At 47.1% G+C, this 27,754-nt stretch overlaps 1 protein-coding gene across 1 annotated transcript; it reads right to left on the bottom strand.

The window, feature by feature from the left end:
- Positions 1–1,615: 1,615 nt before the first annotated feature.
- On the bottom strand, positions 1,616–27,634 carry IQSEC3 (IQ motif and Sec7 domain 3). Its single transcript, XM_010184653.1, has 11 exons — positions 26,547–27,634; positions 21,522–21,683; positions 10,780–10,902; positions 9,973–10,139; positions 7,762–7,901; positions 6,812–6,937; positions 5,590–5,689; positions 3,351–3,512; positions 2,472–2,564; positions 1,774–1,817; positions 1,616–1,690 (listed from the first exon to the last, which is right to left on the bottom strand). The coding sequence occupies exons 1-11, from the start codon at positions 27,632–27,634 to the stop codon at positions 1,616–1,618; spliced, it is 2,280 nt and encodes a 759-aa protein (XP_010182955.1).
- Between the last annotated feature and the right edge of the window lie 120 nt (positions 27,635–27,754).

The raw sequence follows: 27,754 nt of genomic DNA, 5'->3' as shown, positions 1-27,754 counted from the left end.
ACAAAAAATGCCCATCTAACTCATACAATGATAAAAGAAATTCATGATGAAATGGCAGCAGATTAGATAGTCTCAAAGAAATGGAAATGCTCCTCTGCTGGCAAAGTATTACTTGGGCAGCTGAAAGGGGGGAGGGAAGCAGGAGGTCATCAGGGCCCTCACAGAGAGATGCTGATAATGGAGTCAAATAAGGGAGCTCACTGAGTCCAGTTTTAAAAGGAGGAGCTGGCCTGGACTGGAGGTCCCTGGGTGAGGAAGCACAGCAGAAAAATGGTGCTTCCTGAATGGTGGATGAAGTTATAGTTCCTCCTGGCAAGGACATGGGCTGATGGAGATCCTAAACCAGAGCAAAGCTGCCGGCTCAAAACAGAATGTCAGCCAAGTGACAAAGGCTGGGTAGGAAACAAGTGCTTGCAGGTTGGCACGGCACTTCCAGCTAGGCAGGGGTACAGGTGGGCAGATAGGACAGTGGGGGTGCCCTGATGGCCTGGCATGTTGGGCAGCAGCACCTGCAACCTTAAAGGAGAAGCTATGGAGTGGCCAAGCTTCCCACCATGCTGGAACAAGGATGAGCTCTCTGTCCCTGCTCAAGCATGGAGGTTGCTCAGACTCACTGCACAGCAAGACATAACATTGTGTCAATATTTATTCAGGTAGTGGAACATCCTCTAGAAAAAAACTGGTTGCTGGGCCATGAAGTGCTAATGACATTAGGATACATGGAAGCCATTCTCCACAAGGAAACACTCCTCCCAACACCAATGGGAAATTGGCTGGGTGTCCCTGCTCAAGCATGGAGGTTGCTCAGACTCACTGCACAGCAAGACATAACATTGTGTCAATATTTATTCAGGTAGTGGAACATCCTCTAGAAAAAAACTGGTTGCTGGGCCATGAAGTGCTAATGACATTAGGATACATGGAAGCCATTCTCCACAAGGAAACACTCCTCCCAACACCAATGGGAAATTGGCTGGGAGAGGCACCTCCCCTTTTTTAAATGAGGTGCTCTTCAGGAAAAAGCAGCAGCACCCACTCCTCACAGAGAAGCTGAACTCTTCAAGTAAATATACTGTGACAAGAGGGGAAAGACCTACCCTGGAAAAGGGCAAATTCAGGACAATTGAGATTTCGCAGACAGGCTTAGAGTAGGACGTAGTAGATAAGATTTTCAGTGTGAAGATTGCATTTTCCTGTTTCATCACAGGCAGTGGGAGTATGGGTGTCTGTGAAGAAATAGGCAACCCACTGGATGTGAGACATCCCTGCAAAGACAGATGTACAGAGGACAGCCAAGCTCCCTACCTAGGAAGGTGAAGCTCTAGGGAAAGTCTCTGGTATACAAAGGCCATGCTTAATCCCCTTCAAAGGGGATGGAGAGAGAGAGCTGCAGAGATTGTGCAGGAAAGCTAGGCTGCGGGGAATTTGCATGTGATGCTGCATGGAGTTAGCATGTCAGGGAAGTCTTTACTGGGGTTTCTGGTTTCCCCATAAGCAGTGGAGTGGGTTAGTCTACAGCGTTTGGGAGCTTGGTCCATGAGGGATGTTACAGTTATAAAAACGGATTGAAAATGCTTTGAAGTTTAGTTTGGATTTGAAAGTTGTATTACCCGTCCTAGCAGTAACTTTTAATTGTATCTCTGGAAATTGGTAAAATTGTCAGTCTGGCTGGGGAGGCATTGATTAAAACCTGAGAAAAGAAACAACAGAGAATGTGAGAAGAGCTGAAGTGAGAAAGAATTACTTACCTCAGCTGCTCTGCACTCTACTTACCTCAACTGTGCTGTCTGAGACCTTCTCTCCCAAATCCTTCTTCCCTTTGAAATAAAACAAAAGATCCCAGTCGTGAGGTCTGTACCTGTAGTCAAGTGCTGGCCCTCATACTGTGGATATGAAAGCTAAAGGAGGAGGTACAGGGCCAAACAGACTTTTGACTGCAAGACCATTGTAGACCCTCTTGTAACTTGATAACTGCTTATTGGGGTTGAGGGAGCCCCCTTTGGGGTTCTATTCTTAGGTCCTGGTCTCAGTGCCATTCTAGTGAGTTGGTAGCCACTCACCTCTGCACTTGATTTTTGCTGGCATACAAGCCAAGGCATGAACGGACACAAAGCCTTTGATATAGAGGCTGGTGGAACATGTTAGTGAAAAGTCTGAGGAAGCTGATAGTGCAGTTACTGTGCTGCATCAGTTCAGGGAAGAAAAAGCGGGCCAGGTTCTCCAGCAGTTGCCTATAGTCCATCCATAACGCCTCTTTTCTAGATGTTACAGCCACAGAATAGGTAATGAGATTTTAATAGCTTTTCTAGGGTATTTGAAGAATGCATATGTTCTCACATTTCCACTATTTGCCCAAGGCTAAAGGACACAAAACTGGTAATTTCTTTTTGCAGTTATTCTCACAGGAATCAATGAGAACACATTTGCAAAAGCAGCACTGCTTGACCAAGAGAAGCTGGATGTCCTCTTACCTGTTGGAGAGCCTTGCTTAGACTGCAGTTCCATCTGGGCTCCGTTGGTCCTTAATGAGAGAGTCTTTGTCCCTTGCTGTTTCTCCAGCTCCCCTGCAAGACAGACACATGGAAGTGAATGAGGAGAGGGATGGAGGGAAGAACACCAGCATATTGAAAGAGCAATATTGGAAGTCAACAAGAATTACTGCAAGAAAATGACGAGACTGTCAAGAAGGGAGGGAGAGAGGAAGAGCCAAGAAAAAAACAGAAACTGGAGATGACTTGACAGATGAAGGAACTTGTATATCTCCACAAAACCTTCTATGTATGACCTGCATTTATACAGAATAGGTTATTGCTGCACAAGAGAGGACCACTGATGGTGACCTACTTTGGCTCATCAGTCTGTACATGGAAATGTCATCAAAGGCTACATGGATGTCTAATCTGTGTAAGACAGGCCACAGAGGGACACAGTACAGACTGCTTGTCCCCTAGACATTCCTGGAGTGAAGGATAATTCTGCTAAGGCTGTCAGACCTGTCCTGTGCTTCCCAGCTACCTACAGATCATATTTGCATATTCAAAGGTGTATGGGATGGAGAAGAATCTGGGTTTGACAGTCTGAGCTTCACCACTCCGGGCCACCATATCATACACCTTGTTTCATAAGCATCATAAGTGGTTAAGTTCTTCCATTTCTCCTGCTGGCGGGTGGTCACAGAGCCTAGCTGCTTTTTCAACCTATTGGTGAACACAAGAACAATCCTGTGCAGACATATGCTACTCATCTTCTTTCCCCCTGTTCCTGAAGAACACATTTCCTTTACCCTTTCTCCCTCGTAGACATGTGCAGTGTGATGGCATTGGAGTGTGAATTGTATCAGAGGCCCTTACATTCAATTCGTATCTGCTCCAGTTCTGTCACTTCTGCTATCGACTCTTTCAGATCTTCCACAAACTTCTGCATTTCCTCAGCACCCAAAGCACAGAAGTGTAGTACCTGTTTCTTCTCTGAGCCCGAAACTGGAGTCACCAGTGTGATGCCATGGGGGTAATCTGTAAAGATGTGTCAACAAAATAAAGAGGTGTTAGGCATTCTTGCTGGAGTAGTTGGCTGCTTTGGTACCTCCACAAGACAGAGAGTTTCCAACACAAGCCCAAAGGAATGGCACACCTAGAGTTTGTCACACCGCACACTGTGGGAATCTGCAGCATTGCAGTCCTCCAAGGGAATAGAATGGCCAAGTTGCAGCAGCAAGGCAAATGTCACCAGCACCACAGTGCTGACTAAACCACAAAACTCTACCTCTTAATTGCGCTTAGTGCAACATTGGCTCTGGGAACCTGAGCACAGAGGTAGGACTGAAAAGCCCTTCTGGATCTGTGGAGGAATAAACAGTATGCATAAGAGGCCAACAACAATTTTTCTCCTGTGGGAAAATGAGCAAGAGAGGTTGGCTCCTGGAGTAAAAGCCGGAACAGCCCTTAACATCCACAGTGGCAGGACTTCTGCCTTGTCTCTACTACCATCAGCAGAGAACATGACAGGGGTGTTGTTAGCTCAGCATGGGTGGGGAGCTCATTGTGCTGTGGAGAGAGAACATTAAAGACAAAGATATGGGTTTGTAGGTCTCTGCTTAGTACTCCCCAACAGGCAAAACACATGGGAATGTAAATGAAAGGACATGTGCAGAGAGTGAAAATATCACAACAAAAGGCCTTGTGTTTTAAAGACCAGGTTGGGTGCAGGGAGGTGGTGGCTGGAGATTCAGTCAACAGAAGCAGGAGAACAAGAGTGTGCAGAGAACTTGCCTTGCTTGTGACTGGACTTTGCCTTTTGCTCAATGGCCAGTGGTTTCAATCCCTTTTCTCCTTCCCTCTCACCTTTCTCTACATTTAATTTCTCACTTCCCCTGTCCCGCTTTCTCTTCTCCAGCACTGCTTCTGTATCTGCCTGCCTTCTCCACCCTTTTCCCTTATCAGTCTTTACCAGACAAGTCAAAGGACCAATCTGCTATTTGCTGTCAGCCCTCAGCTCCCCCTGTTCGTGCCCCAGGTCCCTGTTTCCACCCTGTGTCTGTCTTATCTGTTCAAGTTACAAAATCTTTAGGACATCTGGTTTTCTGTCTCTGCAGGGGATATACAACAGGGTGCCTTTGCCAGAAGATCCTTGGGCACTCCCAGGATAGTCACGATACCCCTGAAAGCTGATCCCAGCTCTAATGGTGCCTCCTGGGGATGCTCAGTTATGAAAGACTCTTTTGTACGCACGGGGATATGAAAGCCTCTGCATGCTGCAGATGGTAGAGTGTTGAGGGCAGAGGTAAAAAACTTCGTGTAGCCACAGTGCTTCTACAGTCTTCCTTCCTTGCAGCATGTTCTGCAGGTGCTCACAAAAACCTCAGTGGGCATCAGCCTGGTTGCCTGGGACTGCTGTGCAGCCCCTCTGCCTGTGCCAGCAGGAAGCCTGCCTGTTTCTGGAACTCCTCCACCGCACAACCAGCCTCAATCATGACACATCATGGCTGTATTCCCAGACCATCAAGGTCAGGCTGACTAGGGCTGGCCTCTCGCCATGCTTTGGTGGGTGCTGTTCCAAGGGCTCTGCTTCTGTCTTGGGAAGCTTTCAGCACAGCACAGCATGGCACAGTGCAGGGAGGCAGCAGCAGCACCTGAGCCTTTATCAATGTCAAAGGTAGAGGTGGGAGTTGTGACTTTGGGCATGAGGGGAGAGGAGCTAAAGCTGGCCCCAGTTTTGGCAGCAGTTTTGTCAATGAGGTTTTCCACCTACAGCTGGCTCCTGAGAGCTCAGTGAGATATACCTGGGGATTGATTCCTTCATTCCTCCCCACTGCTGCTTTCCCCACAATCATGGCAAGCCAGATCCTTCAATGAGCTTAAATTCAGCCCTTTTGCAGGTGCTCAAACATAGTGAGAGGTATCAGGAGCCTCTTCTCATCATACTGTACCTTCACAGTGATCTCCTCAGCACCAAGCCTCAGTTTTCTCCCCTCCACTTTTAACCCTGTTGGAATATCTCTTCTGATGCAAACTCACACTGGGTGACACAGCTCCCTCCCTTCTCCTTTTCCCTGCCAAAGCCCTCCAGGCAACCAAGGAGCAATGGACTTACATTCATTCTCAAAGAGATGGAATTGCATCCCCAGCAGGCCGACTGACTTGCAAAATGTGTACGTTGAGGAACTTTTCTTCTTGGGACAAAGCTTGAGAATCTGTTGGAGGGAGAGATGCAAGGGGGAAACAGTGAGGCAAGAACAATGCAAACTGCTCAAAGCAAAAAGGCTTTTTGCAAGCTATGTTAATTGTACATGGGAGTAACACTTGATGACTGACAGGCTTCCTGCCCAGAAAGCTGCCTGGCATGCTGCACTTGTAACACTTCTGAAATTCTGTATGCACAGCCCTGGGGCCCACTCAGTTCTCTGTCTCCTGGCAGTGCTGCCTTTTTGATGCCCACATTTCTGACTTTGCAAGGGTAATTCTCTTCACTGAGGTCCAGATCAAAAGTCGAAGGGAAGCCTGTCAGAAATACCTTACAGCTGGGAACAAGAGCTTATGTGAACACTGCACTGTCTCTGTACTAGTTCTTACAGATCTGATTTATCCCATGGAGTAGAAAAATAGCAAGGAGCAGAACCTCTCTCCAGGTTCACAGCTGTACAAATGGGTGCAGAGGAACATGTGGGGAAAGCTCTCTTGTCCTCTGTTCCTACAAAAAGGTTTGGTTTTAGTCTTATATTTGCAACATCCACAATTTCATTTTGCCATTAAATTCAGAACTTCCATCCTGTTTGGCCTCCTCCCAGTCTCAGCATACCTCTGCCGTCCCTTACAGCTGTCTGAACTCAGTTGCAAGGTTGCTGGGGCAGAATACTTTTAACAGTACTAGACACATTTGGGGCTCCAGTAAGTAATATCTACTCTCCTACAGCCTTTGCAGTGTTAGAAGGCAGAGTGGTTTTAAAGTGTCTGGCAGGAAAGTTTGAAAGCGCATGGGAGGGCTCTGTCTACTATAGTACAAACAGACATAGAAATGAACCTCCTTTTCATAAAATGAACCTCCCTGCTGGCAAAGGCATGAGAGAGAGCAATGACATTGCTTGGATGGCTGTGGGATGTGACAGTTTGTTTTTTCAAGAGTTAGAGGAGTTTTAGATCTGGTAGGTTTTTAACAGTGAAGGATCCAGAGCTGCATCTTACAATGTTGATGGACCAGGAGATGGTCTGTCCTCAGAACAGGGGGGAAATGGATGCTGTGGACTGGCTTTAGCTTTCTTTATAGAAATCAGGGTAAGTTTTATCACTGCAGTGCCTAATTGCGAGAGCACACTCACCACCAGCAGGTCATTGAAGAGAAAAACTTCCCTCTGGTGAGCTGCCTGCTTCTGCACTTTGTTCACATCAGTCACTTCATACAAGCGGCTGCAGCAGACCAGACGACGATGGGGCACGGACAGAACCTGCAGAAGACCCACAAGAGCATGCAAAGGCTGAGGGACTTGCCGCTGGGGGCCTCTCCCACACTCAGCCTGCACAACCCTACCCAGTGGCAATTCTGCACAAGCCAATTCAGCCCACTCAAATTGTCTCCTCACCATCACTTTTCTTACTGGTGCAATAGCAGAGAGAGCTATGCCTTTGTGATCTGGATAAATCAGAGGAGTGGGACAGGCTATAGGCAACTCTGTGGCTCACACATCCTATCTTCATATACCTCTGGGCTCCAATCACTGGGTGACTGCTCATCCTCTTTCACCCCACTGGACATCTGCAGGTTTCTTGGGCTTTGAGAAATAATTCTTCTCATTCTAGGTAAAAAAGTATGTATGTTTTTGCGTTACAGATTAGTTATTGCTAACGAAGCTGTCTCTGCGTTTGGGGGTCTCTTAACCCCAGTAATCCTTAGGGAATTCATTAGAGACAGATGGGTGAAATTCTCTTCTATCATTTTGCCTTCCACTTCCGATACCCTCACAGGGCCTGAAAATTCGAAACACTGCAGAGCTATCACTGGAGCATTGGCAGGCAGGACTTGCAATTAGATTCTAGGGCAAACAACTACTGTACCACATACTGTAAACTCTGGCCAAGGAGATGCCCCAAAATTAGGAAAGAATGAGATAGAAAGGAAAAAGGTGTCTGGAGAAAAATTAGTGAATTCATTAAGACAGTTATAGTATTGCAGAAGAGTAGGGGCATAGACAAAAAAGGCAGAAAAGAGGGCCGGTGAGGGAGGTGGGGGTGAGAGGGGCGAGTGGATGCCAGTGCAGTTAGGGGTGCTTACTGTTTTCATGCCAACTATGGACTTCTCCACTTTGGTGACGTAAGTCACATGATCCTCATTGGATTTTAGCTCTTTCTGCTGGATCCTCTCGTAGATCCCCACCACCAGCTCCCGTGGGATGTCAGCACCATCGTCCACCCCTGCCAAACACAGAAAATGTTGGGCAGGCTAGGCAGGGAGAAAAGGAAAGGGCAGAACTGGTGGTCCCTGACAGGCAACTACTATGCCTCAGCACTGTGCAGTGCTGGGAGGGCTGAAGGGAAGGAGGAATACTTTGTTTTAGGCTCTTCTCTATTGCTCTAACATACCTAATGCACCAGCAGGAGAGACTGACATCTCCAAGGCCAATGCAGAAGATTTCATTATTCCTTTGCTCTGCATGGTGGCTCCTTTCCATGAGTTCCTTAAGGTTTTATAGCCACAATTTCATATTCATATATCTTGGGCCACTCAGCAGCAACCTCTGCATTGATTTCCCATCATCAGAAGCACTAGATGTGGAAGAGATCTATGATGGGATTCAGCTGCTCCTCCTGCCAGTGCAAGCGTCAGCTCTCCTGCTTGCTTGGTGGCCTCCACCATTTTCCTTCTGTGATGTCTCTTAGGAGTAATACTTCCCTGTTACTCTGTCTGTGATATCTGTCTTGGCCCTATCTCTTTCCTCTTTGACATCTTAGATAACTCCAAATTTTGCTGTTTGACCCTTGCAGAGACTGGGAGAAAAGTTTTCTTTCACCCTTTCCTGAGCCAAACACCACAAATTAAACTGCCAGTTTTTCCTCTGAACTGAATTCCTTCAGTCATTTTATAATGATTTTCTCTGCTTTCCCTCCAGCTCCCTGGCCTGAGATGTACTACCCTGAGTGATGCAGGCGAGGAACTGCTGAGGAATGGAGAGGTATTGTCATCTCCTGGCTCCCTCATCCACGTCCTTGCAAATGTAGCCTGAATTCTCTCTTTTTAAAAACACAGGCTGGTGAAGCTCCTGACCTGGCCTGAAGGTAAGTCTGGAATGAACTGTCTCCCTTTGTCTGTAATGGGGAGACATTCACTCGCTCTAGTGAGTTGTGGTGTGTTACACATTGGAGATGAGTGATCCTCATGTTGGCTGAACTAATTGTGAACTGGCAGATTTTCAAGCAACTCTAAGTGTAAGTTAACATAAAAAAGCATTCTGCATTAGTATTATCAGCTATCCAAAAGGGGATGATGGCAGGTATCAGTCACATTCAGTATCTCAGGAAATAACTTGGAAGAGGGCCTCAGTGCCACATTATCCCAGTCTGATGTGGATGACAAATTGGGAGAGGTGTGGGAGGATGAGATGACACTTTCTGAACAGCAGTCAGGACAAGGAAACAAGTCAAAGGAACCCATAGAAGTTCAAAATCTAAACAGGGGTTTACACTGGAAAAACTTTGAAGGAGCTTCATCTGACTTGCAGATGTGCACTGAGAGACTTAGAAGATGGGTGACCTAGGACAACCTAGGAGTGAACAGGACTGGGAAATTAGACAAGAATTTGTCTAGACATGATGTCAAAAAGGCCAAACAATACTAAGCTGCATTAGCAGTTCTGAAAAAAAGGAGGCGGCAGTGGCCCTATACATGAGTATGTTGTGACCACAACTTAAAAATGCTTTTAGCAACCTATTACCAAGATGGGAAGAACTGACCTTGAAATACAGAAGAAAATTGATTTGGGGAACTGATGTATCAGAAATTGCAGAGGTAATATATGCATGAACTCTGTCAGGCCTACAGTTACTATAAGTAATTGCAAGCAATTAAGAAGGGGAAGATTTAGCCTGAATAGAAGGAAAATGTGTTCATATATTCAAAACAGCAAGGAGGGGAAGGGCTTGTTTAGCACAATCCAGCAGACCCTAAGAAGGATGGAGATGAACAATAGGAAAACGTAATGCAATGGACTGCTTCCAAGTAGTGAGATCTATTAAAAGATGAAACCATCTCTCAAGGTAAATGGTTTGTTTCTGAGAAGGCTGGACAGCTTTCTGCAGTAGACAAAGTTTAGATCTTCCCCTTCCCCAGCATCCTAGAAGACACCTCAAAGGGCCCTCCATGTCTGGCTCACAGGGAGCAGGAGCAGCCCTGGAGAAAGGCAACTCTACTAGGTTTTTGCTGCCTTCACCTAGGCAGAATTTTAAGCAACAAGAGGGAAAAAAAAAACGAACAAAGCAGGACCCTCACCTCTCAGATTGCGAATGAAGTCCTCCAGCATCATCTTCCTGTCAGGCTTGATGTTGGGGCTGTACATGTCCGTATTGAGGAGGATGATTGCAAAGGCCAAGATGAAGATGGTGTCCGGGTTGTGAAACTGCTGGACCACATCTGGGTTACACATGCAGTACCTCTGGCTGCAGCAAGAGGGATGCACAAACTTAACATGGAACATGGGAGTCCTCTGCTCCAGGGTGGCAATGGCTTCATCACAAGTGGATCAAATTCCTCCTTTCACTCCACCTCTCACACAAATGAGAAGGAACTGACTGCTCTCTGAAGGTCAATTTACCCACCAAAGGCTGAAGTAGGACACCGAAACTTCAGCCTTGTCTTCAGGAACCAAAAGAGCAAGTGAGACTAAAGAGGACTACTCAGGCTGGTACTACAGGAGGTGTCTACTCCAGCCTGCCTCGCTAAGAGTAAAGCACTCCTCTGGATGCACCAAAGGAGCAACCCACCACCCCTGCAAGCCCCAGGGCTGTTCTTCCTCTGAGTCACCAATGAACAGGGAGTCCCTTGCTGGCAGATATGTCAGGACTGGCCTCACTCTGGCCCTTTCTGCCCTTCATGTCACTGAATATCTGACAGGGACATGCCACATCAGTGGCACAGAGAACTCTGTGCTTCAGAAACCCCTCCATGATCACTTTCTTTGGAAGAGAGGTCCTTGGCCATTCACTGCATGGCTGCTTCACATTATCTGCCTTGAGTGTGCTCTCTGCTCTCCGCTTCCACCTGGTTGCAGCACCAGGGCTGCTGGGCTCATTCTCTTACCTGAAAGCCTCAATCAGCCGCTCCACCTTCTGTGCCTCCCCCTGCACACGGATGTGGGCCTGGAATTTCCGCAGGGCTTCGTCCAGCTCCATGCCTGAAAAGTCCATCTCGTCCACCACGCAGCTGTGGGAAGGGAACACAGCTTTCATCAGCACCTCCTCCCACAGGGGATGCCAGGCAGGCTCCTTCACTGCGGTGTCAAGGCTCAGTCCCCAAGGGAAATGCCATGGGAGAGGCCCTGAGACATCACTAGAGCTGCCCAGATCATACTTAAAATGAGCAGTGATTTCAGACAAGCGATCCCTGCATTCTACAGCAGGTGAACAATTCTTGTGCTTAACCATATATATGTATATATATATGCATGTATGTGTGTATGCGCCATGACATCTATACATCATCTCATACCATATACAGCATATATACTAACATACACATATACAGAGAAAGTATTTATGTATGTATTGATATTTATCTGTATCTATGTAGATACGGATATCTAGACATCTCTACTAACATATATATTTAGACATTTAGACCATTATCACTATAAATATAGACCCATCTATTTCTTCCTTTCTCATTATCTGGTAATCCTTCACATATTGTACATACCTCCCTCCCTCTCAGTACATGCACTTGTTCACTACCCGCTTATCCATCCTTCTCTTATCTCTGTTCACTGGCCTGTTCCTGCACTTGTCCTCTCTGCTCCTTCCATTCTGTCCAGTGTACATCCCCATTTGCAACCCATACCTTCTTCACCACTCTTCACTCGCACGCAACCACTGCAGCAACAATGTTCATTATGTCTTTGAAGACCAGAACCAGCTCAGAGAAAATAGGAAATGGCAGCTTTTATACAGAAATAACATTGGAATGTCAGCTGGCTTGTAATGTCAAGGCTCGGTAAAACTCTGCCCATATAGTCAAACGCCAGGAGCCCCCAACAATTCATTCTGTCCAAACCACTATTCATTTTATATATTTCTATCAATTTTATGCACATCTTTTACACATTTTTTCCATTTCTAGCATACTTCAGTGCCATGCTTCCCAGTTATCTGCTGGAAATCCTTCACCTCATACATCTGGTATCACTTCTCCTTTCAGAGTATTGCATTGCACACCAATAATTCATAGCCAATTTAGAAATCCAAAGAAGGGGATGCCACCTCTCTTGTTTCCCACTAAAACATTTTCAGCTTATAAAAGTCCTACTGTTAGTCTCCAAAACCCACTACTATAGTTCTTGCTGTTTGTATTAGTCAAATAATCTAGCTGTTCTTATTCTTACTGCATGATATTTTGGCCACTTGTAATGACACCACCTTCCCCATGTGCCTTCAGCACATTTTGTTGGCATATTCCTACCTTTTTTGTCCAGGTCATTACTGCAAGCATTAATCGGAAGATTAGACTCAGAAAACTCTGCTCATATCCTCCCTTAGGCCCAGCTTCCCATTTCAGCAGAGTATGTGGGCACTAATGTCTGCATCAGCCAATTCTCTCCCCCGTTTATGATTCCTCTGCTAATTTCTCTCTCTTCCACTCTCAACTAACAATTTCTCATGTCAAACGCTTTCCTGAAGTCTAGAATTACCTTCTGCATGTCCCTTGTCTAGAAAACTAGTTATTTTAACAAAGAAAGACATTGAATTAATCTACACTCCACTGGTTTTGGTATGTACCATTTACCTTCCTGTCTGCCATTATTCTTTTCCATAAATAAATTCTCAAAGCTGACATTCTATCTGACAGACAAAGAAATTCACAGATGCCAAAATCCCATTTTCTTTCAGCTTTCCTTAAATACAAAGTTACTAATTTGATAATCTTCAGTCATATGGCACCACCTTGACATTATAAGTGTATTAAAAAACTGAGGACCTCATATTTTCTGCTAATTCTCTCTCTCCCTCCTCCCTCCTCCACTTTATTTCATCCTCTGTATTGTGTTCAGTTTGCTTTCTCATGTTGTAAAGGATAAACTGACCCCAAATCTAAGGCTAGGAATAAATTTTCCCTAAGATAGGTTGCCTGGGATTGTATGAGGAGTGGTACAAGGAAAACAGAGGAGGAGGTGATTAGTTCTCTCCTGGATCCTTCAATTTCCTAGGATTATCTGGAAATTTTACTGAACTAATTTTACTAAACTTTTCGGATGTGCTGTCATCAGTTTCCTCTTCTTCCTTTCTGTGATAAACTGGAGATGCATCTGTTGGTCTTTTCTATAGCACTGCAGTTTGCTGTAGGCTGTTGGGAAGTGTTTTGTAAGGTAGGCTGTTGAACGCCATGTGCAGCCTTGCTAAAATAAAAATCTGTTCCGTGATGTCTCAAATGGGTGAAGGACAGGGTTCAAATACTGAGAGATATCTCTGCATTCCTCAATTCCCCCATTGATTCAAGAGTTGAGATATCATTGCTTCGCTGCAGTGACACCCACAGAACAACTGACCAAGAGCTCTGGCTGAACATAGTGTTCAGTGTCTTCTAAGGTTGGAGTCTTTACAACATCAACTAGGAAATGTGGGCTCATTCCCTGCACAGATTCCATATAATCGAAATGTAGGAACAACTGGTGAGGAGCAAGGGTAGGGAATCAATGGTCCTGCTCTCACAGGAAATCTTACATGAAACCTTTTTTTTCTGCCCAAGAGGTGGACTGCAGAAACACTCACAAATGGTTTCCGGCAAAAGCAAAATCTTCCTCCAATGCCTCTTTCCTTTGTTATTTTTATTTTTCTTGTACTTATACGCACATGTCCCTTGGGTTTTCATCAAGGCATTCTGCTTCTTGGAATTTATCTCTGATGGTAAGAAAAGTTTTTCTCTGGTTAGTCATTACTGTGTTCACAGCTGCAACCACCTCTGCAGTTGGACCTTTGTTATTTTTTAAACCTTCCCAATGTGTGATGTTTCTCAGCAGTGACCCCAATGATTATACTGTTATTGTATGCTTCCAGATGTGTGAAAACAAAGTCCTTGTACACACCAGTGAGACCTGCTGAGGTCACCTTAGTAACCCCAATCCAATTCAAGTAATAAAGTCAATGCCCTTGATACAGAAAGCATCAAGCCTTTATTAGGAAAAGCAGGACAAGGTATCTGTTTATAGCTCTTTTCAAACTCAAACAGGCATTGCTACATGAGTTATGCTCAGCTTCTCCTTTCAGAGTTTCTTTCACTGACTGACAGATGCAGGTTTACTTTATAAATTCAAAGTTGAACTCCTGGGAGTACCTTCCATTTGTCTCTCAACCCAAAGAAGGGTTTCCTCTGTCCCACTTCCTGAGAAAAGTTGACCAGGCAGAAAGCACAGGTTAGGAAGAAAGTTTGAATCAAGGAAAGTCTGCCTTAGCTTGCATTTGATTTACCTGACAAAACTGTGCTAAAGGCCTGAGGGACAGCTCCTAGAGGAGCCATCAGCAATGCTGCCACTTTCTGCTGCTAGGTAGACAGAAAGAATGGTGGATCATAGTTGTCTGACTTTTTTATGAGCAAATTTGACACAGCAAAGTCCATTCAGAGAGCCAAAGAGCCTTGTGCCATGAGGCTGCCATGCTCATGCTCATCTTCTAGGTGGCTACAAGTTTTGCTGCCTTGCTTGACCTCGGATTCCTGTACAGATTCCCATTGACTTTCCATATGCACCGTGGTGTCTATATCAGAGCTCTCCTGAAATGCAATGCAACTTTTCTTTGTGAAACCAGAGCAAAGAGGCCTTTTCTTTCCAAGGTAGAGACCCTGGAAGCTGACATAGGATATCTTGGCAAGTATACTGCAAAAAGTACATTGATCTCATCAGCTTCCAGAGCTGCAATGTAAAAGGCAGTGTAATCACATGCATGAAGGGAGTGTCTCTCCCTAGAACTGCATTTGCCAATGCAAGACACGAAGGCTGAGCTGAGAGTGGATGGCTCTCTGCATCCAAGGAATAAACCAGCAGCTTGTGTGCATGTGCCAAAACCAGTGCCGAGTTCATTTTTGCAAGCAGCAGAATGCCTGTGAGATGCCTATTCCAAGACCACCAGGAGGTCTGAAGGATAAGGAAGCAGGGGCAGAGTAATCACCTTATAAAATCTTCTCCTGTTTCAACTCCTTCCTCCACACAGACTTGCAACAAGCCACGTGAATTGAGCTCACAGTGCATCCAGAGATGCATTTAGCCCAGTACCCGCAGGGATAGGACTTAGGATGTTTGGATCACGTTGCTGAAGTGAACAAGAAAAGTGCTGATGCTCTGCCTCATAAACGGCGTGGTGGAGTTTGAGGGCTCTTGTGCCACTTGTACACATGGGGAGCTTGGTCTGTCCTGAGGCACTCAGCAGACAGGCACCTCACAATTGCAGAGAATTGCATGCCAGCTGCCAGGACCAAAGGGTGGGCTCCTAGTTGGATCATTTTGCTCAGTAGTTACCTCTGTGGTGGCCATGCTGTCTCCTAGGCTGCAGGGCATAGATCCCCCCAAAAGAGGGTGGACATAGTGGCAGCAGAACTGCAAGGATTTAGCACAGGACTAAGCATGGCAAAAAAACCTTGTGGCAAAAGGGCTCAGTGGAGGCAGGAAGCAGCTGTATCGTGTGGGGCTGGCATCTGCTCACCCAAGTGTAATGACCTATTTTCCAGCTTTTCCGCTCAGGTGACAATGCAGCAGGAGCTGGGCTGCAACTAAAAGCGTCTGTAATGAACCTGCAGCCCACGCTCAGGGAGGGAGCAAGGGGGAAGGCAGCCAGGTGGAAAGTTTAGAAACACGAGGCACGAAGATATTAATAAAAAGCATCGCTCTTCTCAGCTTCCCTAGCCCTACAAGCTTTCTGAAGATGACCCAGGCTTAGGGTGTACTGCAGAGGAAGAGCTCTACTCCTTGCAAGGAGGCTGCCCTGCACATGTTAACTGAGGCTCACAGAAAGAAGAGTGAGCAGGACCCACTGATTCCTTGCACCAGTGGGCACAGGCATGCATCCTAATCCTGTCCTCCTTGTGTGAGGGTCTATAACGGAGACCATGTTGCACACCAGTCCTCCCTTTATGGGGGATGCTGCACTACATGTATTGCCTGTTATTTTCTGGAGCTGAGTCACACCTACTTGTCCTCCCAGGGATGTTAGTAGCTCACACGGCTACTCACTTGGGCATCCACTACTTCCTAAGTGAGAAATTGCCCAGAGTACTATACCTTGGACCAGAGCTGCCCTCCCAGGGCAGAGTGCTGTTCTCACTCTAGGTGTGTTGGCCATGCAGGAGAGGGATCTGCCCAGCCTTCATCTTCCCCTCCAAGGGACACTGGGAATCCTCGTCCCCCAAGGGACAAGGGAAAGCACTATTTCCCTGGGTACCTAGGCAGGTTCAAGCTGCACCTTCAGCTTTTGCAAGCCTGGCATGTGAAAGCTGCTCTTGTTCGCACGTTGGACCTGTGCCACAGCTCTGCTTGCAGCAGCAAATCAGAGGTATCTAATGTGTTCTTCCCTCTGTCCTGTCTGCATCACATCATTATCTATTGCTCCACAGCACAGTCTGCAGCACCGTGCTGCTCAAACCCTCCTGTAATGCAAGTGCCCTGTTGATCCCCTGTAATGTCCTCAGTGAGAAGGGGAAGGGAGGCTAGTTTGGGCTAACCTGGCAAGTTCACTCTGCTAGTCCAAGAGTAATCTAACACTTCTTTGAGAGACAGCCTCCTTGCTGGACTCCCAGCTCTGCACTTAGACTCCTAAGAGCAGCTTTTCCCTCCCTGAGTTGCCATGAGAGAAAGAGAAGCCAATACACACTTGACAGACAGGAGAGCTGCTCACCCACAGGGAGAGTGTGTCTAACAGCAACTTACACTCTAATAACAACCAGCCCCTGACTCAGCACAATGTCTCCTCTGCCTGAATCCCTGCCCCTTTCTGTTCTGACAGCAAATGCACCAGGACAGCCACTTCTGCACTTCCAAGTCCCACAGCTTGTTCACAACTATCCAGTACCAGCTGCACAGCCAACTCCATTCATGGCATCACTCACATTATCTTGTTGATGAATCAACTAATAGTGGAAGCAATTCCTGAGTCAGAAACAGGTGGAGGGGAAGAATGAACTAAAGTGAAGTATGAATGAAGGAGAACAAAAACAACAAATAAACATAGAATGAAGAGTGCACAAAAACAAATAACACATCTGAGCATGCAATACAAAAGAAAGGAACGAAGAAAGGATGCAAGAATGATGATGGGTCTCATATTAAAAATACGTGTCAGTCCTTGGGCCTGACTTTTTAGAAGTAACAAAATTATTTTTCTGTACTACTCACTAAGTAGATTTTATAAAAACTGCTTGGTACCAGATCAATACTTTAATGGCCCAGGCTACCTATCTACAGCTGTATTCCCTGGACCAGCAGACATTGAAACCCTGGGGTAGGTCCCCAGTGACTCCTCTCAGATGGCTGTAGGCCAGGTTGTAGAAGCAGATTCCCAGGAGCAGATGCTGGATCTTACCATGGGATGCTGGATCACAGTGAGTGATTGTTACTGTGGGATGCTCAAAACTGGTTACACATGGGATTTATCCCCTATAACATAAAATGCCTAAAAGCTACATGTCCAGCCTAAACTAGCACATTGAGAAAAACAACACTCTTGAGGGATCTGGGTCTCTCCACTGACTAAAGGTATTCATAAATTGATAGAAGACACTAAACTTGGTGATGGCTAACAACAGGTGAGATAAATCCTACTTTTAAAGATTGAAGACATTCCTGCAAGAGAAAATGACATACTGCATCTCCCTAAACAGGCAGGCTTGAGCAGTTTAGTGCTATCAAAGGATGCGTGTCAATTACAGTCAGATACTGTTGAAAATCTCCTGCTTTCTCCTTTGTTCCTCTAGCTAGCGTGTAAAATTACTTGTGAGTTACTCAGACACCTCTTCTGGGTTCCAAAATAATCAGTTAAAGGTTGAAAGACAGAGTAGGAGGATGGAAAGTAGAATATAATTTCAGGGCTTTTAGGTGCTGGGCATGCAGCTGTGGGAAGGGAAAATAGCAGAGTGCTCAAGCTTCATACTATCATTACCCCCACCCACCCCACTGCCCATGCACATAAGAGGCTTTGCAACCAGCATGGCACTTCTCTGGAGTTTTACATTTACTTGGTGGGCAGTAAAGAGGGATCATCTTCACGTTGCCAAATGCCACTGTGCACTCCTGAGCTCTGCTGCCTGACTCCAGGAACAGGCAGTAGTTGGCTTGTTTGTCAGCCAGCACAGCTTCAGTATCTATGGAAGCCAAGTGAACTTTGCAGAGTACAGACTTATGGCTGGACTTACCGCTGAGTCGGGAGTTTGTAACCTGGGCAGCTCTGCCCCGCCTCCAAATGCACAAGGGAGGCTGACACTTTTGCAGATGTTTTAAAAGCTGTCCTATTATTTATTCATGCAGTTTGGTTAATTCAACCTGGCTGCAATAGAAACAATGCTTACAATACACAATTCTAACACAAGTTTTCATATTGAGCGAAAGCTAAACGAACACAGCAAGTGGCATCAATAATTGAAATTGCTTTTGGGAGGCAGAGGACAGCCCAGGAAGTCTCCAGGGCCAGGTCTGGGATGTGAAAAAGCAGAGACGTCTCCCCCTGCATACAGGCTTTGCTCATTGCAGGTGGTCAGTGCCAGTCCAACAACTACTGCCTGCCCATGGCCACTCTGCCTGGGCATTTGGGTTTGCCAAATGGCTTTGGACCCGCAGTGCCTGTTCTTCTTCTGCCCACTTGGGCCACAAAAATGACTGTGGCATTGGGCAAATTCTGCAGAAGCGCTATCGTGTCTGTCACATATTCTTCAGGGAACACCACATACTCTAACACTGGCTTGTGGGTAGATGTGGGAACTGCAAGATAGACCTTGCAGAGTCCATTCTTCCAACCCGTGCCAGTGTTCCTCAGCTAATTTGATTGGAGTTGGATGGGGAAGGAGAACCAGTCTAGGTTGGACAGTTCAAGAAGGCCAAACGGTCCTTGAGCTGCCTCTTGCTCCCACACAAACAGCTCAGAAGTTGTGACCAGCTCTTGAGCTATAGTGCACTGGGGATGCCAGCACACTATACTACGCTGCCAGCCATCTTCTTTCTGCAGCATGGATAGGAAAAATATCCAGGATTATAATCCTGGGCCAGAATTTCTCCTGGAAATGCCTTGTTTCCATGCATGTCACACTGCTGGGTGTGCAGTCATCGCCCAGCCATCTCTCACGAGCAGTTGATGGAAATTTGCTTGCAAAAACCACCAATCATTGCTATCCCAGGCTCAGAAGTGATACAGGAAAAGAGTGAAAGTACCTGCAAACAGCACAGGTACAACCAGCTGAATGTGTGTGCTTTTTCTTCCTGTTTAGAACCTTTTGTGTATATTTTATGTCTACTTTTCTTTTTGCCTTTAAGGAAAATGAATCAGCAATTTATTGTGAAGAGGGGATGGCAGCATGGATTGCTAGCACAAGAACATCATCTGTTGCCTGGAGAGACCAGACACAGGTTTGAAGCCCGAATTCAGACTCAGGTGCTTGGCACACCTCCATGAACACACGGTCCATGTCCAAGATATGTCCATGTACGCACAACCTCAACAGCTCAGTTCCCATCTTTGAGCCTTGCTTTCTACAGCTGTAAATAGGATGGCAGGGTCACTCTTTCATCAAACATCTGGAGTGATACATTGAGAGGCGCAGTGGAAACTAAGAGTAATGAGCATGATGGAGTAGGGCCACCTGCTTTAATGGCCCTCCTGCAACATGCAGAGACAAGACAGGCATGCACAACATAGCAGCTGCTGGGCACTGAGGCTGAAAGGCAGACACCAAGCTTTGTAATAGGGACTGTTCCCAGGAGCTGCTGACACAGTTTGTAGTCACATGTGAGGCAGAAGAACATGGTCATTTGCAGGGATGATGCCAAATTTAAGACTAGGAGGCAGTGCCAGTCTATTGCTATTGCAGTATTTCTCTGAGCAGAGGCTAGGTTCGGACTTCAGCAGAGTATGCGTCAGGTGAAGCAGCCCACACATTGCTTGCTAGAGAAAAAGAAGCAATTACCTTTAATTGTAGCTCTCAGTATGAAGAGACTGGAGGTAACATGTGTCTTATCGCTGGCCAAATCAATACCTATACAGTATATTAAAAAAAAAGAGCTGGACCAAAGGTCAGGTACCTGCAGCAATAAGCAGCAGCAATTGCAACAGTAATAAATTTTGACATTTGGGCCCAGATTCGGCTCTTGAACTGGCATCCTCCAGTCTCTCCCTGGAGTAGAAGTGGTGTGTATATTGGATTTAGGCTTTCCATTTGCTTTGGTTCAAGAGAAACCATTGCAAAATTCAAGGGAGAAGAAAACATTTCAGAGAATAGGAGAATAATAAAGGATCCAATGCAAAGGACTTCCTGCATAATGGAAAGGCAGCTCTCACTAAGCTTCTGCCTAATAAAAGAAAAAGCCAGCTGAGTGCTGGTCATCCCTTGAAAGGAGTCTTTGAACGAGCTTGTTGCCCTGACTACACAGGTCACATCAACCTGCATGGCAGCCCTCACATTCACTCTGGTTCAAACTCACCCTGCTTTCACTGTAGCAGTTCTCAGGATGGGAGAGGTGGTGTCCCCTGTTCCTGATGTCCCCTTTTTATCATACAGAGAGCTAGGCTTTCTCCTTTCCCCTCATCTGAAGTAGATCAGGACCAAGCAGGAAATAAAGGCTCATCTCAGTTTCCCAGCCTATCTTTGCAGAAAGCCTGTCATCTTGGACAATGTTCAGAACAACAGGTAAGATGCTATTCTTTCCAACACTTCAGACACTGCTCCTGTGATGCTGGGGGCTGACAAGTTGGCAATGGTTACAATGTGGGAAGCAGAACAACAGGCAGGTGCTGAGGTAGTACAGGTCTTAGGCATTCACAGGATCTTGCCGTCTAAATTGCAAGACTTGAAAGAGAAGAGAGATGTAGACTGAGAGATGCATGGCTTATGTTACCAGGAGAGGGTCACAGTGAGAGAACTGAAGGGAAGAATCCAGCAATGGCAGCCACCAAACAGAAGCAAGGGGGAAACCTGAGATCTTGTTCAGAAAAGGGACAGCTCAGCCCACTGGAGTTTTTGGAGTGGAGATGTTCCTCAGTCCTTCTGTGACTGTAGTGGTAATGATAAACCCTTAGTAGCATGGTTCCTCACGCAGGCCTTTTCATTACCACAGAAAGGACCAAATCCCCCCTTATCACCCCCATAGTGCAGTTGGACAAACTGAAAAGACTACTCATCTCAAAAGTGGACAGAAAGAGAACCAGATGCAGAGCCACTATTTCCTGCTTTCTGCTGGTCTCACAGCAGGGTGCAGATATTTTTCCTCCTCTGCTTCTCTTAGTACTTCCCAGAAAGCTTCAGAGGTGCTTTATCTGTATGAGGTGAGACCCCAGTCAGAGCTTTCCAGCCACAAAATCTCCCAACATCGCTAGTTCTACCACCTAACAGTGCTGAGGTCCTCCTAGATAATCACAGGCCCTTTGAGGAGGGACTGAAATGAAAGGGCTGCTGATATTAAGGGGGAAACACACTACTGGGAAATGCATTGAGAGGCGCCAGATAGGGAGTGGGAACGGTCAAGTTCCTGCAGAGCGAGGATGGAGGGGCATGGAGGACAGGGTGCTTGTGGTGCAGCCAGGGGCAAAGTGGGGTTGCAACTCCTTTATAATGCAGGGAGGAGGGGAAGAGGTTTCCACACTTACTCCAGGACATCCCTGTTGAACTGCTTCTTGCTGTTGCCTAGGAACTCCCCGATCATCTGGCGGCTGAGGCCCTTGCGCTGGAGCAGGAAATGTGCCACCCCAATGGGGGTGTCCGGGATGAAGCCTCGGGAGATCAGGAACTGGATCCCTTTGTCTGGGTTTCTGAAAGGGAAGGACAGAGACATGGTGAGTTTGCATGATCTCTTTGAGGCATTATTGCCTCTGGCTTACTTCAGCACTTGCAGCAACGCAGCCCAACGCGCATGGGCTTCTATAAGTTCACGTATCTGGCAAGGATGGGACTGGTGGGAGCAGGGAAAAGTGGCGTGGGAGAGTCCTCCCCCCAGTTGCTGCTGAGGACAAAAGGATGCCATGGGACCTGCTGTGTCACTTGCAGCACCCTGGTGATCACTGTATCATCCCACTGCCACAAAGGATCCTGCTGCATTATATCAACCTCATCAGTGACTTCTGCCATATGTCTGCTCCACAGTCAAAGGCTCTTGCATTCTCCCTGTCCCAGCTTTGTTTGTTTAGGGTCCTTGTGAGGACATGATTAAACTGTGTGCCCCACACAGACAGCACAAGAAATACCAGTACGTTCACCTGCTCCAAAGGCAACACATAGGGAACTGTCCCCAAGGACCACCAGTGAGAGCTGGGCATGTGACCCTTTGCTTTGGGGCAGCTGGGGTTGTACCTTCTGTAGGGCAGACAAAGACAAAGGGAAAAATGTGGCTGTGAAGAGACTTAGGAGACATTTCTGCCATGGTCTGTGGGCAAATGAGGCTCAAGACGCAATGGAGGATAACCAAAGGTGGGCATGTTTTCTGTAAAAAAAATGAATCTCTTTTTCATACATTGTTAGTACTCAGTGTTAAGTGACACTTTCTACCTTCCTCACCTGAGCCTGGTGCAGGCTGCTTGAACAGAAATCCCATGCTCAAATTTGCTTCTCTCTTCCTCCACTTCCCCCACCCTTAGCTGTGTTGTTCTTCCTTTCGCTGTTGATTTACCCCCTCAGGAAGAAATCTCTGCGTAGGTGGATGAGAGCACGCACCTGGAGAATGCCTTGTGAAAGCTGGGAGAGAGCTATGCTTAGCTTCCAGACAGGGTTTTTCTCCCTCTGTGGCAGTGAGTGCCTCTCTGAGAACAGGCCCTGTGCTGAGTGGGCCTGGCTGCCTGGCTGTGGGAGTGATTTTCTGCTTGATCGTATGCCAGTCTCTGTGCCTGCAAACACAGCTCTTCGGGGGTAGTTTGTGTCTCAACAAGCACACATATGTATGTGTCTGTGTCCTGTACATGCAGACTTCTCTTGCACCGTACATATTCATCAGAACCCATGTGTCTGCACATTGTGGCTTTTTCCTCATGTCTCCTATAAGCACCCATGATTCTATGTATCTTGGGAATGGCTGTGAGCCTATGTGATGCCTGTTCCACAGTACAGGCAAGAATGAGTGTGTATATGTGTACTGTGCAGGAGGTTTTCAGTCCACCCCACTGAGGGGTGCCTGTCACGATGTACTCTTGCTGAGGGGAATTAGTGCAATGCCAGGAAGATTTCAACATTCCTTTGGTTCTCTGAGCTGGTGAGTTAGGAGAGGTAAGAGGGTACATGAGGGTGCATCATGAACAGATGCAAGACTTCCATCACCAACCCAAATTCAGGCATCTTTCTTGAGGCTCAAGGAGTGAGTTTGCTCAGGCAGTTTCCTGGGGTGAGGAAAGGATAGGATGAGCTCTCAGAGCACATGAATGCATGACACGCACAGGCACAGACTGTGACACTGTCAGGTGGCGAAGGATGTGGGTGAGCAACAGATGTCTAGCTATAAGGGGATCAGCATTCAGGAGAATGGCCTGCTGCTTACAGGGGCCTCAGGGGTCTACAAAAAGTAGACGGGCTTTCAATAATTCTGCTTACCCTGTAATGTCACAAAGAAAATATTCTGGGCAGTCTGGCATCCCTGGGGAGAGTGGCTGGGAGAATGTGACAGCCCATTAAATTTATGAGCAGTAGTGCTGCAAGATCTGATATTAAAAAACCCAGGCCTTCTTCAGGGAAAAGCAACAGTGCACCTTCTGTATTATCACACAGACCTCCTCATTCACCTTTGAAGAGCATAGACAAAGTTCTCTGCTAAGTGAAAAGGTCATATGGTCAGGACTAAAGTCAAGCTAAGCAACAGAAATTCATAAAATGCACCTCTACCTGCACACTTTGGTATTTGGCAAAGGACAGTACAGCATTCATAGCACAGAGATCATCTCAGCTATGCTGGTGTGACTCTCAAGCCACTGGACTGACTTTGGATTCACTTCAGAGGAGATGGAAGCTGAATATGGCCAGAAGAATGCAGCTCACACATTGGCATGGATGTACAGATTTCAGCAGAGAAGGCACACACTATGCAAGAGGATCCAGGATAAAACAGTCCAGCTGTGACAGCCTGCCTGCACTGCCTAGACTATGACTCAGATACACTTGCACACACTATTCTTCCACTAACAGCAGCCTTTCATCAGTTTTTTTCCCAGGATTCAGTGTGTTCTCCACAAAATCCTGATAGCAGTACAGCATCTTTTCCACTGAACACCTGCAAATGTATCCCATATACTGCAGCATGGAGCTTTTACCCAGATGCGCAGCAGTCAACTTCGCTGCCATCTCTCCTGAGCCTGGTCCCTTGCTGTTTTCTTGAGTGTTGCAGAGGTGTGAAGCACGGCCAGCAAATGCTGCGGGATTCCTCATGTCCTGCTGGCTTTCCCTCTGCCCACGCAGGCAGCTGCCCACACACACCGAGTTATTACAGCAGCGCTGCATAATGAAGCGCTCTCCGTTCCAGGGATTCCACCCCCTCACTGTGGAGTGGGGATGGGGAAAGTGCCACAGCAGCGCAGCATCGATGTGTTCCCAGGGGCCTGCTCCGAGCCAGAGCACTGATTTCCAAAAACACAACGCGAGGCCGGAGACGCTATGGCAGATGCTGTTAGCAACTGGGGGCTTTCAGCTCTTGGTCCAGGGCATCAAGACCCAGCAAAAAGGATGAGCACACAAGCATGCACAGCATCAGCTCCATGCCCTATGGGTTGGTGCCTGCATCGCAAACCCTACAATGGTAAACTGGCTCCTTGGTAAAAATTGACAAGGAAACCAACAACCAAATAACTGCAGAAAGCTGAATGGTGTTGCCAGCCCCTCGGGTGGAGGTGCACTACTGTGTCACAAGATGAGCCATGTGTCCCTTAGATCCCACCCAGAGAAATAAAAAAAAGGCTTCACTCCCCAACACTAACAGGTCGGTTCCCTCCCTCCCTGTCCGCCAACATTTTGTCAAGAAAACTGAGCCTTATATTTTACTGCACATTATTTCAGCAGATAATTTCAAGGGAGCAGGGGAGGCCTGGTGAGGAAGTTGTGTTTCGGAGCTCCACAGTAAGTTTTCTATCTGACAGGGACCTACAAGATGCAGTGAACCCAGGTCACCAAATGAAGGAGTACAGCAGAGCTGCTTCCCCAGAACAGACCTGGTGCTGCCTATCTGTCACATGAATGTGTGCCAGGCAGACTGGGGGAGGAGGAGAGGCTGGGGAAAATAATTTTCACTCCTGCTTTATCTTCACATCAGTGCTCATGTCAACTGTGCAGGGACCAAAGGAAAACACATTGGGTGGAGTGACTCCTGCCAAGCATGGCTGAGAATACTGAAACAGTAGCAGAGATGTGAGCCCCATGTCCCCAGAAGTACACCCATCCCAACACAAACACCAGAACATCTGTGTGGACCTGGAACTATCTCTATCACAGTCAACCCACAGCTGTGTCTGGTGCCTACCTTCTCTCCTTCCAGCCTGCTTGTGTTCATCAGGCAACTCTGTGTGTGCCCATAGCCTGACTTTGATATATACACATGGACCCACCTGTTCACAGACCTAGTAAAGTGTCCTCCTCAGTTCTATAAGAGTCCCAAATCCATGTGCTCTAACACCACTTCAGTTCTGGATGTACTCTGAGCTCAGCCCTAAAAACCTCTCTTCCAGGTTTCTGCCTCCATGGTTCACATGCATAAAACCCCCTTGTCTGTGCAAAGCTTCTGCCTAGGACTGTATAATCTTTAGTTCTCACTCTGACCAAAAGGCTCATGCTGATGTGTGGCAAAACATTCCTCTAGTATGGGTTCATTACATCCCCAGCATGTTCATCAGAGGACTGAAATGGAAACCAAGACAGCATAAGATGAGAGTGTGATGATGGAGAAAAACCAAGTATTTCTCATGGTTTGCTTTGATGAGAAAAGTCTCATTGAAAGGCAACGAGCAAATCTAAAGCTCCTTATAGGAGCTCAGCTGCTTTCTGCCAATCCAAAATAGACTATGTGTGACCCTTGAAATTAACCTCTTCTGATGGTAATCTCTGGGCTGCTCTGCTTTTTGCTTTCCAACCTACAACCTTGATATCCTCCATAGAATATCAGACTCAGATGTGTGAGAGACTGGGATGACTAAACCTGGTCTGTCAGGTGAAAATCTGCTCAAATACCAGAAGGAAAATGACAGCCAGCGCACTCATATTGGGCTAGCTAAGCTCAGCTCTACCTCCGTCTCTCTGCCTTCAAGTGGAAATGTCCCATGTTAAGTAACCAGGGCTGGGTTTACAGTCCCAGCTACACTTGTTCCTTTGCAACAGAGTGGAGCAGAAGCCTAGATCCCAGGTGCAGCTGGTGGCTGCCAAATGGACAGCAACTGGGACTGAAGGTTAGGAATTCAGGAGAGCATGGGCACTACTCATAGGGCACTGGGCTTGTTCCTCTGTTGGGCAGAAGATCAGGACAGCACTTGTGGGACTTCAGGGAAAAAGCTTCTGAGCAGCCAACCTGCAGCCTGCATTGCATACCCAGATGGTCATACCCTTGAATACAAAAGAACTTCCATGGAGATTCATCTAGACTAAGAGCCTGCCATGACCTGTTCCTGTGAGACCTGAAATGGGCTGGGAAACACGAAAGAGGAAGAGGCACTTACATATTAAAGAGGTTCAGCCCAATGCGGTAGAGGCGCTTTCTCATGGTGTCTGTGGAAAGTGTGGGGGACTTGCAGCTAGCTGGGTTCTCGCAGTGGTACCTTGGGAGGCTGAGGATCATGGCCTGCAGTGCTTCTTTTGAGGACACCTCAGAGGCTGACTTGGCTGAAGTGGAGGTGCTGCTGCTGCTCAGCTGCTCTGAGTTGTCTGCATTCTCAGACTCAGAACCTTTGCTTTGCCCTGTCTCATTGCTAGCATCAAACTGCAGCTTCTGCACTGCCATCTGCCCAGGCTCAGCACTGCTGTCTCCCGTGCCATTAGTACTGACATTCTCCTCAGTGAAAGTGTGGCTGTTCTGGAGATCTCCGCACTCAGGTAAGCTCTCCAGGGCAGCTGGTGGCTCACTGGCTTCTCCCTCCCCTTCTCCTGGGCTTTCTTCAGCCTTGGTAGTTTGAGAGAGCCCAGCCTGGGCATTGTTGCTGAGGCAGTTTGCCATGGACACCGAGGTAGACGATGAGACAGAGATGTTCTTGTTGTCGATCTGGACTGTGACATCTCGAAAAGCCATCATGAGAGTGCTGCTGCTCTTGGGCAGGGTATCTGGCATGAGCCCTTCCTCCTTCTCCTTGTCTTGCAGCTCAGCTTCTAAGTCTTGGTTTGGCTGCATTGAGCTAGCACTGAAGGTCTCCCTTATTTGGTATGAGCCCCCATCTTGCAGTGAGCACATGGTCTTCAGGCTCCAGGTGCTGAGGGCATCATCAATGGACTTGGCCAGGGACTGAACTTGTTCCGTGAAGGAGTCCTCCAGCTCAGTCAGGGCCCCACTGATGGTGGCTGGCAAAGATGGGGACCTCACCAACGGGATGCCCACAAAGTTGTAGCCCTCCACCAGGGCTTTCTCAGCGGAGAAGCTCTCTGAGTTCTGGACCCGGACTTTCCTCAGAGAGATGCGTCGTGGCATGCGACTCTCCAGCAGCGAGTTGCGGATCTTTTCAAAGTTTTTGCTGAGCTGGTACTGCCGGAAAGCAGTCTGGATGGTGCACGCTGCCCTGCGAGACACCAGGTGGCCGCCGTATTTGTGCTCTAGCATTTCGATCTGAAAGACATACAGACAGAAGACCTTACTTTTTGCCAATTGACTTCTGATGGCTTTATGTTACCCCACTTACCACACTGATTAGCCTGTAGTGACTGTCAGAGGAACTTCTAA

The sequence above is a fragment of the Mesitornis unicolor genome, unplaced genomic scaffold, assembly GCF_000695765.1.
Source record: "Mesitornis unicolor isolate BGI_N332 unplaced genomic scaffold, ASM69576v1 scaffold8450, whole genome shotgun sequence".
In the NCBI taxonomy this organism is placed as follows: Eukaryota; Metazoa; Chordata; class Aves; order Mesitornithiformes; family Mesitornithidae; genus Mesitornis; species Mesitornis unicolor.
This window is presented reverse-complemented; position numbering and strand designations above follow the sequence as displayed.

Excerpts from the sequence above, each read along its gene's own strand:
- IQSEC3 (XM_010184653.1), bottom strand. The coding sequence starts at position 27,634 with ATGCTAGAGCACAAATACGGCGGCCACCTGGTGTCTCGCAGGGCAGCG. Across the intron at positions 5,690-6,811 it reads TCTTCAATGACCTGCTGGTG|ATTCTCAAGCTTTGTCCCAA; the intron begins GTGAGTGTGCTC and ends TCCCTCCAACAG. Across the intron at positions 3,513-5,589 it reads CCATCTCTTTGAGAATGAAT|ATTACCCCCATGGCATCACA; the intron begins GTAAGTCCATTG and ends ACATCTTTACAG.